Consider the following 19,882-nt stretch of genomic DNA (forward strand, 5'->3'; position numbering starts at 1 on the left):
TACTGAGGAGGACGAACATTGGGGTATTCCCCAATCTAAAGAAATGGTACTTTCGCCTGTTTCCTGTGTTGCATTCCAGATGTCTTCCCTTTGCCTGAACTATGGCCTGAGAGAATGCAATGGCCGCACTAAATCTGACTCAGAGCGAGCCATTACTTTCAAGCGAGGGCTTTCCTTTAGTACTATTGATTACATTCTTTTGGACATTAGGCTATGGTCAAGTTCACTTGATATGGAAATTTTACCTCACTTGGATAGTGATCATAATCCTTTGTGTCTTGTATTGACTAATCATGCATTTTTAAGAGTCCAGCACTTAAGGATTACTAATGTTCCATTCCCTCATTTGAACCATAGACGCTCTAGGGTCTGCTGGCCAAAAGTTGAATTTAACCCGTACTTGATTGGGGAAATTTACTCATCTTTTTTAAAACTCTTTGTAGATTACGAGGATCAAGAAGCCTCGGATATTCCTATTATGGCGATCCACACTAAAATGGTCGATTCCCTTCAGGGTATCTTCTATAAGGAAACTTCCTTTAAATCGAGACCCGCTGACACCCTTCGCAGGGACTGGTATAATCAGGATTGTGCGCGAGCAAGATCCACCTTAAAAGAGTCTGTTAAAAATTCTACGCATGCGGCTATTAAAGAGGCTCGTTGTAGGTATGCTAATGCCCTGAAGCGAGCCAAAAGAGACTGGGAGAATGAGACATGGCAGAAACTGCTTGCAGCAGTCCAAAGTAAAGATGATAGCTCTTTTTGGCGGTTGTTGACCTCCAGTTCAAAAAAGGGTACGGATGATATTGGGTTGCATATACAGCCCGAAAGATGGGTGTCCTACTTTTCTGAAATCTATGCTTTGCCTGTACAGCAAGCTCTGGAGGACCCTGCACATGTCGAGTGTTGGGCTGCTAATAAGATCTCATCTGAGAGAATTGTTTTTACCTTAGCTGAAACCACAGCTGCTATTGATTCTCTGAGGCCAGCAAAAGCCCCTGGCCCGGATAAGATTCCAGGGGACTTGTTCAAATCAGAACCTAAGATATGGGCATGGTATATCAATTTATTGTCTAATGCCATAGCAGCTGGCAGCCCTATTCCAGAGTCTTGGCGTGGTGCTCAAATAATACCGATTCACAAAAAGGGTGATACAGGGTTGCCTGTAAATTATCGACCAATTAGCCTTATTGATATCCTTCAGAAGACGTTTGCCAAACAAGTCTTAGAGAGGCTTACTGATTGGATTCAAGACCAGCAAATTTTATCTCCCTTACAGGCTGGGTTTCGGCCCAAAACTAATACTATGGACCAAGTTTTCAGGCTGTCACTACTGTTCTGGAAGTATGTCACCTTATCTAAGCAAAAACTCTATGTGGCTTTCGTAGACTTAAGATCTGCATTTGATCTTGTCCCAAGAGAGAAACTGTGGGAAGTATTAAACAAAGTTGGTATCCCAGGGAACTTAGTGCATTTAATCCAAAGATTACATGAAAAAACATTTGCACAAGTAAGATGGGGCAATCAGGGGGAACTCACAGACAAAATAGACATCAAGAGAGGAGTGCGCCAGGGTTGCGTTCTTGCCCCAACGCTATTTACTCTGTTCATCAATGAGGTGGTGCAAGTCGTGTCCAATTGTCAAGACATCTTGGATAGACCAAATGTACTCACCATTCCCTGGTTTAATCACATCTCTAAATGGTTTCATAAATTGGGTCTTAGTGAGCTATGGAGTCATCCAGAAAGTATAAGGAAGGAGCAGAAGAATCATTTGAAAACTGTATACTGGACTTATGTCAGGGAAAACTATCTGCTGTGCCCTACTCACGGCAGATTGACCTCACAATTTTTTTATTTTAAATGGTATCCGTCTTTTGAATCTTTTATGGATATAATTCTTGACCCATTAAGTAAGAGTTTATATATCCAGTTCAGGTATGGTTGTCTGCCTCTCAAATCATATGGCAGTAAGTGGAGTGCAACTAAAAGATCTGATTTTTGTCCGAGCTGTAACCATAATTCAGAATCCATTGTACATTTTATGTTTTTATGTCCTGCCTATTTGATTGCGCGTCGAAAATGGTTACGGCCAGTGTGTAGAAATATGGGGGTAAGACATTGTATTGTTGCCTTAAGAATTCTGATGAGGGAAAGTTCCCCCCCCTTACCCTGTGCGGTTAGTAAGTACATTACAGCTGCCTGGCATGTACGTATTAATCGCTTGGGGAAAATTGCTGATGCGGAACTCACTTCAAAAATAAGGACAATATGAAAAATTGACAATGGAATGTTTTAGTCATCAAATCTTAACCACACACCTAGACTGGAACAAAACCCCATGATTAATTTAAATGACAGTCAGTAGGAGATTAGGTGTTTGGTTTTTATGTGTTTTAAGGCCGTAAAGGATGTTCTTTTTTTATTCCTCTTATTTTCTTTTTTTAACTTAATTTTTACTTATCTTTTATCTTTTTACCGGTGGTTGTTTTGCTTTTATGGTTGAAAGTAACCGAATAAAGCTATGTATTGATGATACCCTAATGTATCAGAATTGGGATTACAGTGAATAAGAAGGCATTTAATTTGTGATCGAAATGCTGCCCAAAAATAACCTTTTAAGGCAGGTAATGGCCATCTACCTCAGTTCAGAGGAAGCTTTATAAGATGAATAGCGTGTATAGCCCTCTCGTAACCCCAGATAAACCTGCTAATTGTGCCATTCTGCCACTTGCAGAAAGAGTCAGGCATATACATTGGAATGGCTTAAAAAAGTCAAACAAGTTTAGGGAGCAGATTTAGCCTGACTATATTACAGGGCCCTCTAAAACTAATTGTGAGACAGTTTCACACCTGCACCCTCATTATACACTGATATAAAGGCTGATCGTGATTTAATCTCATGATCTGAGTTTCACTACTGACTCCTAAATATGTGGCTACTGGAACTACCCCGAGGGTTCTTTTGCTGGATTTAAAATTATATAATGTTTGAGTTTTTATTACATTAAGTCTACATCCCTAGATAGCACCAAAACTCTTTGCATCAGTCAAGATATTTTCAGTGGCTTGAGCCGGATCCATTGAGTATAATGCAACATTGTCTACGTAATTGCTAAATTTCATCTCCACCCCATTCAACACTACCGGCAGAATCTGACAATTATTTCTAAGTTGTCTTAAATATGGATCAATGGACAGGGGAAACAGCAGAGGAGAAACTGAGCACCCTGCTCAGTGCCCTTGTCCATTCAGAGCATGGTAGATCTGTGTCCACCTAGAACAAATCTAGCCAGTGGATTCCAGTAAAGACTCTGCACTTGAGCCTCATCTTTATTGCCGAAGCACAATGTAAGCATGGTTGATCATAGATAGGCCCAGTATACCATGTCAAAAGGTGTCTAAAAGGGTCATGCCGACTTGTCTGCCAACAGATTACTTGCAGCAAACAAAGCAATGGCAGTATTTATATAGTTAGTAGTACTTCACCCAGGGATAAAGCAATGTTGCTTTGGGAGTACCAAATCATGTACAACTGTACACATAGCCTATACTTTGGCATATATTTTGGCATCTAAATTAAGGAGATAAGACAGTATACCCTTTCTTCAGGCAACCTCTGTTTGTCAAGAAACATTGTGCTATTAGCATATCTCCAGGACTCTGAAGCTTCACCCACTTGGCTGATGCTAATCGTAACTACTATAATCACTGGTGTAAGTATATGCATACATGTTTTATAGAACTTGAGAGGTATAGAGTTCTCACCTGGCCTTTTCCCCGAAAGGATATACTTTATAGCCACTTCTATATCTGACAGAGTAATGCCCTCTTCAATAGCTTGCCATGCCAGGATCCAACTATGGAATAATAGCATTTCAGATATTTGTTGATTTCATTCTACTGGGGGAGGAGGGAACTACCATATATGTCTTTGTAAAATTCTTGGAATTGCTGAAGGATGGCTGTGTTTCAGTATACTGTTTCCCCTCTTTATCTCTAATAAACTTAATTGCATTTTGATGCCTCTTTTCTGCAATTTCTAAGTCAGTACTATTCCAATATTTGCTCTATATTCACATTGGGATGCCTTCTCCCTGTATTTATCATCCAAGCCACTACTACTTTCCACCAATTTGGTGTAAATGTTTGACTCATCAGGGTGCCCGTCGGGGATAGCTTGTGCATGGACCCTACTTTGCTGCAGCTTCTTTTGTTCAGAGGTAAATAGTATGGTCACCACTGTATATAAAACCATTAGGGTGTTCCAGACCACACTTTAGGGCTGAAGAGCATGTATTAACCACTATAAAATCAGTTAGCAGACTGGTGATTTCCATTGTATAGCCTGGGTTTGTTAATAATACCCTGGGGAAAGTCATGTGGAACAGGATGGGAAGCACCTTACTAACATTAAATGCAGACAAAACCGAAGTACTTGTGATTAACAGTAATCAAAACCTATGAAACCAACACTATTGGACCATGGAGATGGAGGATTTTCCTACACCAATGACCACAGCAAAGAGCATAGGAGCTACATTTGCATTTAATCTATCAATCATCGCACACATATATGTACTGTTTCCTTGATTTTCTCTTGAAAAAACTCATTTGATTCCTAACCAGCAATGGAAAAAGATGGGCAGTAACTGCCCGTATCAGATCTCACAGATGATGCCAACTCCCTTTACACTAGATGGTGCCCTAACTTTACCATCATCAGAAACTTCAAGTTATTTAAAGCATCACTGCAGTACTGGGAGCGTTCACTTTCACCCATGCTCAGCTTTTTCTCTCCCAACTGCACAAAGAAGTGCATCAAATGTAGGTTACCTCGCATTGTATGTCACTCCATATAAGGTCAGGCCTCTGTATTAATAAGAAGTAGACTCAGGATGTATGTGCTACTTTCCATCTTGCATTTCACACAAAACAACTTGACTATATCCAAACCAGACATGGATGTTGCAGTTTATCAGTCTGATGCTTTGGATTATAGATTGTCTTATATGGTTAACTAAAAGCAAATATTACCCTTAGCCATTACACAGAGGAAAACTGGAAAAGTGTATGTTCTCTAAAGACTTCACAGTCTAAATTGTATCTATCCTCAGCAGCAGGAAATCAGTGGTGAAACTGCACTTTATGCCCATTGCTAACATAACATAACAACATGCAGTTTCATGGAATGACGTGAGAGGGTGTTTTAAGGGTGCAACTCAGGAACAGAGAAGGATTACGTCTCTTGTGGTGTGATTGTAGAGAAGGATAAGGAAAAAGCTGGAGCTGTTTGTGAGTTGTATTGGGTGCCCAAAGCTTTACATATTTGCTAAGATGGAACAAGGCATGACTAGGAGCACCCCCTCTTCCTCTACTTCTAATCTGCCAATTTTGATCCTGTAGCCGAGAGACCTTATAAGACTTAGACAAAGTGGGCAATTGCCCAGGGCACAAAACTTTAAAGGGGCCCCTCTCTCTCACCTCAGTGTTATTTTTTATAATAATATTATTCTATATTGTTAGAAATGGGGTCTCGAGTTAGCAGTCAGTATACACTCTGTCCAAGCAGGGAACCTCACTCTAGTCAGGGTAAGGGAGATACACACCTAGGATAACCCCTGTTTACCCCCTTGGTATCTTGGCATAAGCAGTCAGACTTATCTCATAGGCAATGTATAAACTATTTGTACAATCACACATAGTAACGCAGTGAAACCATCACAACAGAATGCAACACCAGGTTAGAAAAATAGCCAATATCTATCTGAGTAAAACAAGACCAAGACAACAAAACTCCAACATACACAACCAAAGTTATGAATTCTTAAATATTAAAATTCAATATAGAAATAAACACAAATGCTTCAATTTGGTGATATATTACGATGCTGTGACGGAGTCGTTCCCAACAATCCGACACCAATGGTGCTGGTCACGTAGTCGTGTGGACCCCCAGGTATAGTACCTTGTGAAAATGAGGAAATAAGCCGGTGCACGTAGTGGGGGATTGAGGCGTCGCTGTATCCGGTGTGACGTCAGTTCCGGGGCTGCAGAGCAGAGGAGCGGAGGCATTAGGTCCTTGCTGCAGAGCTGTAGAGATGAGGCGGCATCGGTGCGAAGTGTCGGTTCCGTAAACTTACGGTGGAGTCGGGTGTCACGAACGTTGCTGACACAGCACTTTGGGACTCATCGAGCCATGGACTTCAGCTAGGCTGTGGTAGCATTCGGGCAGTGAGGTCAGTATGGGTAGTCACACAACAGCGGGGACCAAGGCTTCAGTTACAGGTGGCGTTGCGGAATCTGGCAGTGGCGTCTGACCGGTTGTCATCCGAAGTAGGTGCACTTGTTTTTTTGTTGGCTTTTTACCAGCTTTTACTCCCAAGGGCCCAGAAACTTGAATAGGCACCACCTGGTGAGTTAGAGTCCACAGCAAATGAACCCAGAGGCTGGTAGGTGAAGTCTTTGCTGTCCCTGAGACTTTTTAACAGAAGGCAAGCTCGGTCTAAGACCTTGGAGAAACTTCACAAGCAGGACATACAGCAAAGTCCAGTCTTTGCCCTGTCTAAGGCAGAAACAACAACTGCATGCAAACCCAGCAAAGCACACACAGCAAAGGGGCAGTACTCCTCCTCCAGCTTTTCCTTGGCAGAGGTTCCTCTTGATCCAGCAGTGTTCTAAAAGTCTGGGGTTTTGGGTCCACTACTTATACCACTTTCTGCCTTTGAAGTAGGCAAACTTCAAAGGAAAGTCTGTGTTGTTCACATGATCCTGCTTTGCCCAGGCCTGACCCCAGACATACACGAGGGGGTTGGAGACTGCATTGTGTGAGGACAGGCACAGCCCTTTCAGGTGTAAGTGTCAGCTCCTCCCTCCCCTCTCTAGCCCAAGAGACTCCTCAGGATATGCAGGCTGCACCCCAGCTCCCTTTGTGTCACTGTCAAGAGGGAATTCACAACAGCCCAACTATCAGTCTGACCCAGACGTGGAATACACAAGCAGGCAAAGGCACAGAATAGTTAAGCAAGAAAATGAACACTTTTTAAAAGTGGCTGACAATCTAAAAACCAACTTTACCAAAAGATGTATATTTAAAGTGTGAGTTTGGGGACCCCAAACACCGCATCTCTACCTGCTCCCAATGGGAAACTGACCTTAAACCTTAAAAGTTATTTAAAGGCAGCCCCCATGTTAACTTATGGGAAATATAGGCCTTGCAATAGTGAAGGCTGAATTTGGCAGTATTTCACTATTAGGACATGTAAAACACACCAGTACATGTCCTACCTTTTAAATACACTGCATCCTGCCCATGGGGCTACCCAGGGCCTAACTTAGGGGTGACTTACATGTAGTAAAAGGGAAGGTTTGGGCCTGGCAAGTGGGTATACTAGCCAGGTCGAATTAGCAGGGCAAAATGGCACACACAGACACTGCAGTTACAGGTCTGAGACATGTTTACAGAGCTACTCATGTGGGTGACACAATCTTTGCTACAGGCCCACTAGTAGCATTTGAATTACAGGCCCTGGTCACCTCTAGTGTACTTTACTAGGGACTTACTAGTAAATCAAATATGCCAATCCGGGATAAACCAATCACCATTTCAATTAATACAGAGAGCATATGCACTTTAGCACTGGCTAGTAGTGGTAAAATGCCCAGAGTCCTAAAGCCAACAAAAACTGGTCAGGAAAAATAGGAGAAAGGAGTCAAAAAGTTTGGGGATGACCCTGCAAAAAGGGCTAGGTCCCACATATATTATTTGGCATCATGGAGATTGAGTTAGCAGAAAGTAGTTACTAAAATATAAAGTTGTTTCAAGCAGGGGCACCTAAGTATGTCTTGAACGAGGCCCCCAACGTTCTTAAGACAACAGGACCCAGACTGCCTCAGTGAGTGTATCCCGGGGAGCTCACCCCTGGGACACAGTTGTTTCACTCTCCACTCCATTGAGGGCAGGGGAACATAATCTTGCTCCCGCCAGGAAGCTCTGATACCAAAAATGGTGGTTGATGTCTCAGTACAGCAGTTCATGGCCACGATGTTTGGTGTCGGGGATAACTTAGTCAGTAATAAGACTTGTGAATCCTGAGCCTTTGTGTCATTTAAAAAAAATTCAAACTAAGGCCAGACCCTTTGAGGGTCCCAACCACTGTGGCTTGCGATCAGGATGTGTCTACTCTGCCCCCTTTTAGACCTATGTTATTGAATGCTCAAACACAGGGAATGTGCCTTATGTCGTGCAATGGCTGCAGGAGTGGAAATTGTTCTGTTGCAACAGCCTATAAGATCCCTTGGTACTGTGGTTCTCACTTTTGAAACACAGTTTCACTTGCAGTTAATTCATAAATCCCATGTGGCAGAGATATACAAAAGTGTTAACCCTCTTGGCTACTTTTTAAAAATGCTATTTTCTCAAACACTGAATAGATTTGCATTAAGCTAAGAAAAGCATGTTATGTATGTACAGTTCTGCGTTCACGCTAAATTTGGATAAATCCATTTTTCCAATCAGGCAGCAGCTGTGAGCAAATATTCTTATGGGAGTTAAAATGTGAAGACACGTTTTTCACACCAACATTTTTCTTCTGCACAGATCTGCTAGACACTAGGGGCCAGATGTATCAAGCCTTTTTGCATTCGCAAACGGTGCGAATGCCCGTTTGCGACTGCAAAAAGGCCTTTCAGTATTTAAGAAAGGCATTCGCAACGCAAATTTAAGGAATCGCTAAAATAGCGATTCCTTAAATTTGCAAGCCCATTTAGAGAATCGCAAATTGCGATTCTCTAAATAATAAATTGCAAATAAGGAATCGTTATTTGCGATTTCTAAACCACATGTATCTAGCAATTCGTTAATGAGAATTTGGCATTAAGGAATCACAATTGCCACCAAGTAAAACTTGGTGGTACCCATGTGCAAATTTAAAAAATGCATTAAAAATGCATTTTTAAAATTGACATGTAACGCACACATGCCCCTTTGGCATGTGTGCGCCTTACATGTTCCAAAAAACGTTTTGGGGTGCAGCAGAGGGGGCCTTAGGCCCCCAGCACCCTGGGATTTGCATTTCCAAAATTGCGAATTCCAGTTAGGAATTCACTATTTGGGAAATGCAAAAAAATCGCAAATATGGGCCTACAGGCCCATAGGTGCGAATAGGGGCTGTATTGCTATTTGCGATTCGGTAATAGCATTTGCAATTTTTAAGAATTTGCTATTACCGAATCGCAAATATGATACATAGCATTTTGCGAATCAGAAATAGCGATTTCTTAAAATTCGCTATTACAGATTCGCAAAAGGCTTTTTTGACACATCTGGCCCCATCTGATTAAGCAAGTGATTATCAATTTTTTGTTCAACTCCATCTACAGGGTCAAAAGTATACGTAAATCAAAAAATTCCTCTTTAATGGAAAGTGAGTCCGAATCGTAACTGCACAGTGCTGTAAAATACATATATTTTGCCATAAAAAAGAACTTGACTCAACAGCAGGTTATTTATGGGAACTGTACTAATAAACACATGCACACACATTTAGTACTACAGGGCAAATGTCAAATTAGAGTTTATTACCACAGTGCATTAAAACCGACTTGAGAAAAACACTTGTTACTACCTATATATTTCATGGAACTATTACTTTGCACACAGAAACAACTCCCCTAATAGTCACAAGGTCTCCTCAGTTTGACTTGACCATATTTCACAAATTTAAACCCTTGCATCCTGGATTTGGTTAAATACTATTGATTAAAACAAGAACACAGGAAACAATACTGTGGCATAAACCATATAAGCATATGTGCAGAGTATAGTATGTTAGTTATTACCTGTGGTGAGGTAAGGGAGGGGCTTCGTGACTCACTTGTGGCTTCGCCTCCCATATGTGTGTGTGTGTGTGTTTATATTTTCAACATGGGAATATATAAGGAAGAAAAGGGTGCATGGCACTGGATTCAAGCTAGCCTGGCTGATGAGGGGTGAAACCCCGAAACCGGTCCCAGGATGCTTGTTTCCAGTCCAGGGAAGACCTGGCCTGGCAGTTTGGGCTGGACTGTTCCCATGGGGAACAGGGTCAAGACTGATTTGCATATGGCTGGGTCCAAACTGGAATGGCATGGGCAGCAAAAAAACGATGGATTAAACCCAGATCTGAGACTTTCACATTCTTTTGTGTTGCTTATGTCGAATAAAGTAAAGGGTGTAATGTAATAAAATAATTAAAGGATAGGGGAGTGAGGTGGAGCTCCCCCATTAGAAAAAAAGGTAGATGAGGGAAAATTACCACTTACTAGAACAAATGATACATTTAGGGCCACATGTACAAAGAATCGGCCCATTTGTGACTAGAAATTTTTTTTTTGGAATGTACAAAGCCCAAACTACGATTCAGTAACTTGTTACCGAATCGCAATTTGGGTTTTGCAATTTGGTATTAGGAAGGGGCGTGTTCATGGCTTCCCTTCCTAATACCGAATCTAACTGGTATGTATGATTGTTTTGTGATCGTGAATGCGGTTGCAAAATAATGGCAGTTGGTGCTAACCTATGCGCAAAGGAGAAGGGGTCAAGGGACCCCTTCCCCTTTGTCAATGCATGCAAAAACATTTTTTAAGCACAGGCAGTGGTCCCAGGGACCACTGCCTACTCTTCAAAAGTTAAACTGAAATTTTTAATTTTCTTTCTTTTTAAACGCAGCCTGTTTTCCTTGAAGGAAAACAGGCTGCGTTTAAAAAAAAAAGATTGCTTTATTTAAAAGCAATCACAGACATGATGGTCTGCTGACAGCAGCAGGCCACCATCCCTGTGATTTTTGCGATTCCCGGTGGTTCGCAAATTGCGACCAACCTCATTAATATTAATGAGGCAGGTCTATTTGCGACCCCCCGGGAATCGCTAAAGAAACTCAGTGGAGTTTCTCACATTTAGATTTGCTATTCCCGAATTGCAATTCACATGGAATCGCAATTCGGAAATCGCAAATCCAAATATTTGTACATGTGGCCCTTAGAAACTATTGCATTGAAACAAAGTTATTGCAAATTTTTTGCCAAACAAAGGAAATGTATAGGATCCTGGAAAGAATTACTCCATTCTAAATACCCCGTGATTAAGAATGGAATAGTTAATGGATCTCAATAAATGACACTGAAGTTCTTCACTATGTGATATCACTGTATAAACGTCTTCACTATGTGATATAACTGTATACGAAAACTGCAAGCAATTGACTTTTTTCAGTTTAAGCACATTTTATGTGTTGATACTGCAACATTAACAGGCAATACTTAATATGACCTTAGATATTTTTTCAACAGGGCCACACAGAAAATTGCATGTTGCACCAATCACGAACCAACAATGCATTTTCCACCCAGAATTTGTACTGAATGAATGGTACAATATGATGTAAATAAAGCAAAATTTCTCCAGCACTTGTGCGTGTCACCCTCATGTTGTAAAGGGGCATCCAGTGTAGAGAAAAAATAGTTATTTTGGTCCAGTTTTTTCTATCACTTGGAAACAATAGGCATTCTAGAATGTTCATTTGCTTGATGATGTCATCTTGGGTTTTAAGATCTATTGTGACCATTCACTGGATACCCATATATTTCAAATGTAATGTTTTTGATTAGTTAACTGCACCATTTTTGGGATTCAATGGGGTCGAGCCTTGTTTTCTTGAATTTATTAAGTATGAATATTTAACAGATTCCCTCTCTTTGCATTCTACTTGTAAAAACCGCCTTTAAAACAAATTATTTTGCTCCCACAGCACAGCCAAGTACAGTGTTTTAACATTCCTACCTCGATTCCTGTATGAGCAGATCAGAAAAGCGGCCAATGCTTTCTTCCTCTTCATTGCCTTATTACAGGTAAGGGTATCAAACTGTGAATAGTTATGTGTCTTATATTCTACATGTGCACCTGTTTTGAGATCCTTTGAATAATTGAATACTGATAATGCGAAGCCAGCATAGTCTCAGCCTAAAAATTAAACTGCATCAGTACTGGCCCAGTTGCATGTTTGATCCAACCCTTGTCAGGCTTTTCTTTGACAAAAACTCTTTCAGGGCTATCCTTTGGCCGACACTTCATACAAGCAGAGGGCGACTGCATGTCTTTTCCTCATTTGAAGGTATAAGCCATGGTCTACTTAAGGTGAGGAAGAAAATAATTGCTCTATATCAACAGAATGGAATTATAAATGTAACCCTTCTTTATTTGCAAACTTCGGCCATTGGTCGAAAAGAGACGTCAGACCATGGTGGTGGCCTTGAAATTATTAACACAGTTAGTCCCTCAAGTCGCTTCTTCAGCAATATTAAAAAAGAAAAAATAGTTTATTTGCTGGTGACTTGGGGCTTGATTTAGAGTTAGGCGGAGGGCTTACTTCATCACAGCAGTGATGGATATCCCGTCCGCCGAAATATAAATCCCATAGCATTTAATGGGATTTATATTTCAGCGGACGGAACATCCCTTACAGTGGTGAGGGAGTAACCCCTCCGCCAAACTCTAAATTAGGCTCTTACGTTTCCTTGAATGGTGAACCAAGAGGGTAAACATATTTAAAACAATTAGTCTCAAATTCCTCCTCCACATTGTATTGCAAACTTACTAGTCAGCAAACCCAGCCAGGAATTGAAAGTTAGATGGAGGGCCTATGCTGCCTGTCTTTTTGAAGGGAGGATACTTTGTATTGCGTGACATCAACTGATACAAAGGAAATAGGAACATGTTTGTTTTAAAAGTAAATAAAGTAAACCATGAAAAAGTTAATTAGCAAAAGGTTTTCAGCACTTTTTGTAAATGTGTCACTAGAAAGTGTTAGCAACCGATTTTGGTTCTGTACAGCAGTTCATCTTTCATCTGGAAATTATAAAACTGTGTTTTCCCTGAAGAACTATGGCAGGAAGGGGCTCTGCTTGGTGTTAGAAACATGCAGAAAACACAACAGTGTATGAAAAGTGTCATGCTATGATGAAGGGGAAAAATAAGGGGGAAAACGTTTGGAGATTTGAGGATAGGTCACTAGGTAACTACTCCAGCAAAGGAAATTTTCATGGTCACAGTACCCAGAAATGGGATGAGGGCCACTGATGGCTTGGGTGTACTGCCTGCCTCTCTTTTGGATGTGTACTATGGTCTACTGCTGCATAGTAAAAACATCCTATGTGCTTCTTAAGACTGCACTGGCAATAAAGCATTGAACTAATAAAATCAACCAGACTCTTGAACAGGTAAACACTCTAATCACACTGATTCTGGCATTTCTAGTACGCATGGTTCTGGTAATGTAACTGCTCAAAGGCAATTCTGTTTTAGAAAGGCTAAATGACATAGAATTGTTCTGTAAACCTTATAAGCCAGTTTCAATAACACTTGCATAGAATTTTCGAGTTTGGCAAAGTCTCAGATTTGCTCTGTGGTGCATCAGAAGATCTCGAGAAAATCAACAAAATGATAATATGCAATTAGTATTTGCTCAAGTTCATCTTGAAGATATCCTAGGAACCTCTTGGCTGCTCCATACATTGGTATGTCTGCCGTGAAAAAATGGTTAAATGGTAAGGTCAGTCTAATTAGGTTAACCTTAAGATGCCTCAGTCATCTCTTACAGTGCTATGGAGAAAAACATACATGTCCTTTCCAAATGAATAATGTAAACTCTGGTTCTTAACCTATAAATATGTGCATTGTTACTGCTCTGAATACAAGATGATTTCGGAATAGGCAGGCAAATGTCTGGTAGGGATCAGGCAGATTAAAAGCATCCATAACTTGTCTTCTGTTCTAGGTCTCAGCAGGAATGAACCACTGCATCTCCACAGAAACAATACATTTTCATCCAAAAGAAATATTACTGTACAGAAAGTATAGTTCACAGTGTGTATGTACACTCCTGGCTTAAGCTTCTTTCTATTTTAAGTGTTTATTTGAGTAACATATTAATTCATAGTACGGTTATCTTTTTTGACTTCCTTTTTATTCAAGAATCACAATGTATTTGTAGACATAACATAAAGGGTGGCATACCTTTTCTGAATTAATTTTTAGTTTTTTATCTACTCAATTTTGATTTGAAAGGGCCTTCCTGAGACTTGACAATGTATTGATTATTGGTGACAAGATAAAAAGGGTAGCATTTCTAACCCACCTCCATTTCACTTTACCTTTTCTAGGCTCTGATATAGTGCTGTAGTTAAATTAACAAGAGCGGGAATCTCATTCTCTTGGTTTCCCTTTGATTAGTTGACCAGAGTACTTCTAGATTTCTATACCCAGCATAAGGGCAGTGTTTGCTAAGCAGCATACCATGTATCATATTTGCACTGTGCCACAAGCAAGACCTTTAATGGATCTTTCCTCCGCCAATTCAATTTCCAGGCTGTTTGGGGAACCGGTGGAAAAATAAACTGTATTAAACCTGAGCAAGGACGGCTTGTAGATTTGGAAACAAATCTCCAATATAGTAGGTGTTGCCCATGCATTAGTTTAAAATTGAACATAATATAGCCTTATAGCCCACTGCAGTGGGCTATGCCGACTATTAAAGTCCTGGTCCAGCGTTAAAGGCTTGAGCCGAAAGCGAGGTCCTTTAACAAGGGAGCCAGCCTTTTATGGCCGGTATAGCTCACTATGGAGGGCTATAAGACTATTTGAACATTTCACCCCTGGAGAACAGAATGTTCTAATTAATAAATCAAAGGTGTCTTGGAGCCTGAGGGGATTGAAATCCCCTCGGGCTCTGTGAGGCCTTTGTTCATAGATGTTGCTGTGATAAACAAACAATGGAACGTTGAGGCTCTGGGCTTGTACCATCCATTAGAAGCCCAGAGCTATTCCATTGTCTCCAGTGGAGCGCTCAACATTCCAGTGTTATAATTATTTATAATTTCCTATTGTAAATAAAATGAAATGCATCTAACGTCTTAAATACCCAGTTCAATTCATTGATGTTCAATGTTTAGTGAAACCCCAAGACCACAATTAATTCAGCTGTAGGACTATCTCTAGTCTATTGTAATGATGCCAGCTGTGCCAGTTTTATATTTAGCAGGGCATGCTGACTTTAAATTATATATCAGAACAGTACATGAAATGTAATTGAAAATTCATTATAAAATGTGTAACCTCTACCATTAGTATGATAAATAGTTATCTGCATGCTCTGTAAACCTGAATATATACTCAATTTACTGAAGATACCTTGGCTTCATAGATTCTTAGATTCACAGGTGCTAGAAATTGATATCAGATGTCCCACATTTGTCCCATATTATGTTTAAACCAGTACAGTAAATAACAATATAACCATATACATCATCTTCTGTAGGCAGTGCAGAGGGAATATACGTAGAAACATAACAGCAATACCTTTGAAGTGACAGTGGGCAGGATCCCTTCTTTTGCACATTCTAATTCTATTTTTGGGCTGGAAAGCTATGGGCAAGAGGTTGGCATGCAGTTCCAACTGTTCATTGTAGTATATTAAATCAATCACCCATTGTTTGAATTTGGGGGATCTGCCCCTCCCCCACCTACAGTCTCTTGGCCAGCAGCAGGATGAGTGCAATTAATTTCTTATGTGGAGATGTAAGGTTTTTTATCCAGCCCAGCAGCACAGTGACAGGTTACAATAATTGACAAGGCTGTTGTCACCTCCGTTCAGTATTGTTGATCTCCCCTACATTCTCCTGCTAAATGTAAACAAATGGCCTCTGTCATACCACATCCAGTGCAATTAGAATCTTCCGTAAGGCCGAACTTATAGAGGGCTGTGGGTGTGTAATAGGCATATTGCATGAATTTGTAATGAATACTTCGAAGCCTGCTACTCGATGACACCTGTCTGCACACAGCAAAACTTCCATTGTTCATTTAGAATTTCTCATCCTAGTTTTGTATCCAAAGAAGCCCTTGCTGCTGGGTCTTTAAGGCACTTCTTCTTGGACCATATGCTTAAGTTTATTTATTAGGTACTTATTAGTAATGGCATCGAGCAGTTTCTCTAAAGTTTGGAATTGAGTCGGCTCCGCTTGGAACTGTGTAGCTGACAGTATGCCCAATAGTATAAAAAGAAAGTTCAGGGACCTTCTCCCCTGTACTCCTTGAGCATGAGAAAAGAACCAGTCCTGGTCAAACATTCCATGGACATTAGGTTCCTCTTAGAATCCAATAAGTGGGATTCTCTTTATTACTGAAACCTGGATTGTGGCGATTATTTTAAAGACAGTTGGGAGCTAAGCATGCTTCAAAGTGATCAAATACAGAGTGCTGAGTTATTAGGTTTTTCCATCAAAACAAACAATAGCATGACAGTAGTTGGCCTCCTATGTGATAGGCCATCTGGCCCTCTAGTTTCCTTCAGCCCTTTTCACAATTAGTTTAAAATCTGGCCCTCACAAATACTTATTTTATGGCGTTAGAAGATTTCAGTGTTTGGGCAGAAGATCCCTCTGGCGCATACGACAGGGAACTCCTGGCCATGTGCGAGGACAGAGGGGTGAGCCAACTAGTAATGTACCCCACACTCTTTGGAGGACATAATCTCGATTTGAGATTCACCTCACCTAAGTTAATAGAATTCATTTAAGTTGGTCGGACCAGGTACTGATCGCATTTGAAATGAACTGGCCAAAGGTAGAAGTGAGGGAGCTTACTGAGCTTAGGTGATTTTGTGGGAGAGCATGGCATAAATTAAAAAGGCTAAAAGAAACAAGGCTATTTGAAAGCTTGAGTTATGTCCTGGGAGAATGGTCAGTATATGAAAACTATAGTCACTTTCAGGATTCATTAAAGCATGCTTTAGACAAGATCGCACTAGAGAAAATGTTGCTCCAATGGAGTAGGCCATCTGAGCCATGGTTTACAGATTCAATGAGGGAGAAAAGAAGTCAGTGCAGGAAACTAAGAAAGCAATGAAGGAGGTCATATCTTGAATCAGATAAAATACAGTTAAGTCTAGTGTTTAACGATTCCAAAGTGGAAATTAGGAAAGCTAAACAAGATTATTATTCCAAAATCATTATGGATACGAATACTAAACCAAAAAAGATATTCAATGTGGTTAGCAACTTAGCTACATCCAAGTGCACAACTCAAACCATTAAGCCCTCTAAGGAATTTTGTGATACATTTTCAGACTTCTTTTATGATAAAATTCAATTAATCAGAGCAGATAGTAATAGGGCAGTGAACTGCAAGGATCAATCTTTGATAGTACTCAACATCGTCTCCTATACCGACGACACCCAACTGATAGTCTCCCTCACCAACAACCCGACCACCGCCAAAAGCAATTGTCACAAAGGAATGGAAGCAGTCACCGCCTGGATGAAAAATAGTTGCCTCAAACTGAACTCAGACAAAACAGAAGTCCTCATCCTCGACTCCACACCCTCCACCTGGAACGACTCCTAGTGGCCCTCTGCACTCGGAAACACCCCCACCCCCACCGACCACGCCCGCAACCTCAGTGTCATCTGAACCTCATCGCTCTCAATGGACTGACAAGGTGAGCGCCGTCTCATCGGGCTGCTTCCACACCTTGCGCATGCTCCGAAAGATCTACAAATGGATCTCCACTGAAACCAGAAGGACAGTCACCCAGGCTCTTGTCAGCAGCCGACTTGACTACGCAATGCTCTCTGCCCCAGAACCACCGCCAAGACCCAGAGAAGACTACAACACATCCAAAACACCTCTGCCTGGCTCATCTAGAACGTCCCACGACACAGCCACACCTCTGCCCTCCTAAGAGACCTGCACTGGTTGCCAATCGAAAAGAGAATCATCTTTAAGCTCCTGACCCACGCCTACAAAGCTCTACCCAACGCTGGACCAGCCTACCTCAACCACAGACTCACGTTCTACACTCCCGCCAGACAGCTTTGCTCTGCCCACCAAGCCCTCGCCAAGGTCCCCCGAATCTGGAAAACCACAGCCGGAGAAAGATCCTTCTCCCACATCACCACCAAGACCTGGAACACCCTCCCATCCGCCTCAGACAATCCCCCCCACCCTGTCTCAGTTCAGGAAGGACCTCAAGACCTGGCTCTTGGACTGATCCTTCCTCCGCCCCCCTCCCTTCCCCCAGCGACTTGAGACCCTCACGGGTGGTTAGCTGCGCTATAAAAATCCCCTGATTGATTGATTGATAGTAGAGTCAGACGACATATGTCACCCAGGAGCAACTAAACCAAAATTTTATATAATTGAACCCATGACTGAGGAGGTTTTTAAATGTTTAGCATGAGGTATCTCATCAGGCTATTTGTTAGATCTCCTGCTGCGATATGTGTGGAAAGATAGAGAGGAAGAATTATTTCCACACTTGCTCAAAATATGTAGGCAATCCCTGAAGGCTGGCATTGTGCCTGAGATTTGGAAAAAAGCTCTAGTGACCCCACTATTGAAAAAGCCATCTGTGAACCAGAGTGAGCTGAGTAGTTATCACCTCATATCACTTCTTCCATATCCTACACAATTTGTTGAAAAATATATGAGTAACTACTTATGATTTTCTAGAGAAATATGATATTTTGGAAGCCGAACAGAATGTTTTCCACCCAATGCACAGCACAGTGACAGGTCTAATCCTGACCTTGGATGAGCTAAGGATGGCGGTGGATGGAGGCCATATGGCCATCTTAGTATTAATAGACCTATCGGTGGCACTTGACACTGTCAACCATCAGTTACTGCTACATAGACTTGAAGAAATAGGAGTGGAGAGAATATTCCTTCAATGATTCAGATCTTTCCCGACGAATAGGTGTCAAGCTATCTCTAGCCTGCCTTTTCAGTTCAAGAAGATGGAGCATGGAGCATGGAGTATCACAAGGCTCTGCTCTGAGCCCCATTTTGTTTAACATGTATATATATCTATATCTATATCTATATATATATATATATATATATATATATATATATATATATATAAATAACATCTACTAAAGTTAATTACGTCCTATGGGATATTTTTTGTGTACTACGTGGATGATACACAGCTTATTGTATACTATAAGAAACATAACCTTGACTCAACAAAGAAATTTCAGTCTTTCATACATGAAATGTCATGGTGGCTAAGAGATAGTTAAAACTTTGTTTTTATGTTGCTCCAATGCCAATTTTCCAAGAGAAATCCCTAAACATTTTTGGCAAGGGACAAATACAGAGAATCTACAGCCTTCACAGGTTGTGTGGAACTTGGGTGTCCAACTGGATGAGGAACTTTCTCCAACAAAGTACATTGATAAGACAGCAGCCACTTGTTTTTGCCTTTTGAGAAATTTAGGAAAAATTGTTCCTTTATTACCACAGCTCGCACGCAAACTAGCAGTGCAAAGCACAATTCTGAGTAGATAGATTATTGGAATGCTCTGCTATTGGGAGTACCTGAATACTTAATACACTATTTAGGATACACAAACTGGTAGCCAAACTGGCCTTAAACAAAAAAAGAAAGGACTCTGTCAGCAGCACTGAATGCATTGCACTGGTTGCCCTTGAAGGAACATATTAAGTTTAAGGCCCTCTACGTAGTCCACAAGCTATAAATGGCACAAGACCAGCTCTGTAAAAAAAATGTTTACTTACTATAGGCCAAGGAGGACCTTTATGTCCCCTGCAGCTAATCTGATTGAATTACAAAAATGTAAGAAAATGAGAGCAGGAAGAAGGTTGTTCAAGCTTAAGGCAGCTCAGCTATATAACAACTTACCTTCTGAACTCAGAGCAAATAGAAATGTGGCCAGCTTTAGGAAAGAACTAAAATAATGGCTGCTTCCAAAAAATAGACTAGGATTTGAAGCCCATAGGGATTGGCATCTGATAGGGTCCTGAGGTAGGGGGTCGGGGTAT

General features: G+C 41.0%; 1 protein-coding gene across 1 annotated transcript in view; it reads left to right on the top strand.

Moving 5' to 3' along the window:
- The window catches only part of ATP8A2 (ATPase phospholipid transporting 8A2), a 1,954,943-nt gene that overhangs the window by 435,240 nt on the left and 1,499,821 nt on the right, over nt 1-19,882 (top strand). The window contains exon 3 of the mRNA XM_069202231.1: nt 11,787-11,886. Within this exon, the coding sequence (XP_069058332.1) occupies nt 11,787-11,886 (100 nt within the window). The remainder of the gene's footprint in view (nt 1-11,786; nt 11,887-19,882) is intronic.

Source organism: Pleurodeles waltl, chromosome 8 (assembly GCF_031143425.1).
Source record: "Pleurodeles waltl isolate 20211129_DDA chromosome 8, aPleWal1.hap1.20221129, whole genome shotgun sequence".
In the NCBI taxonomy this organism is placed as follows: Eukaryota; Metazoa; Chordata; class Amphibia; order Caudata; family Salamandridae; genus Pleurodeles; species Pleurodeles waltl.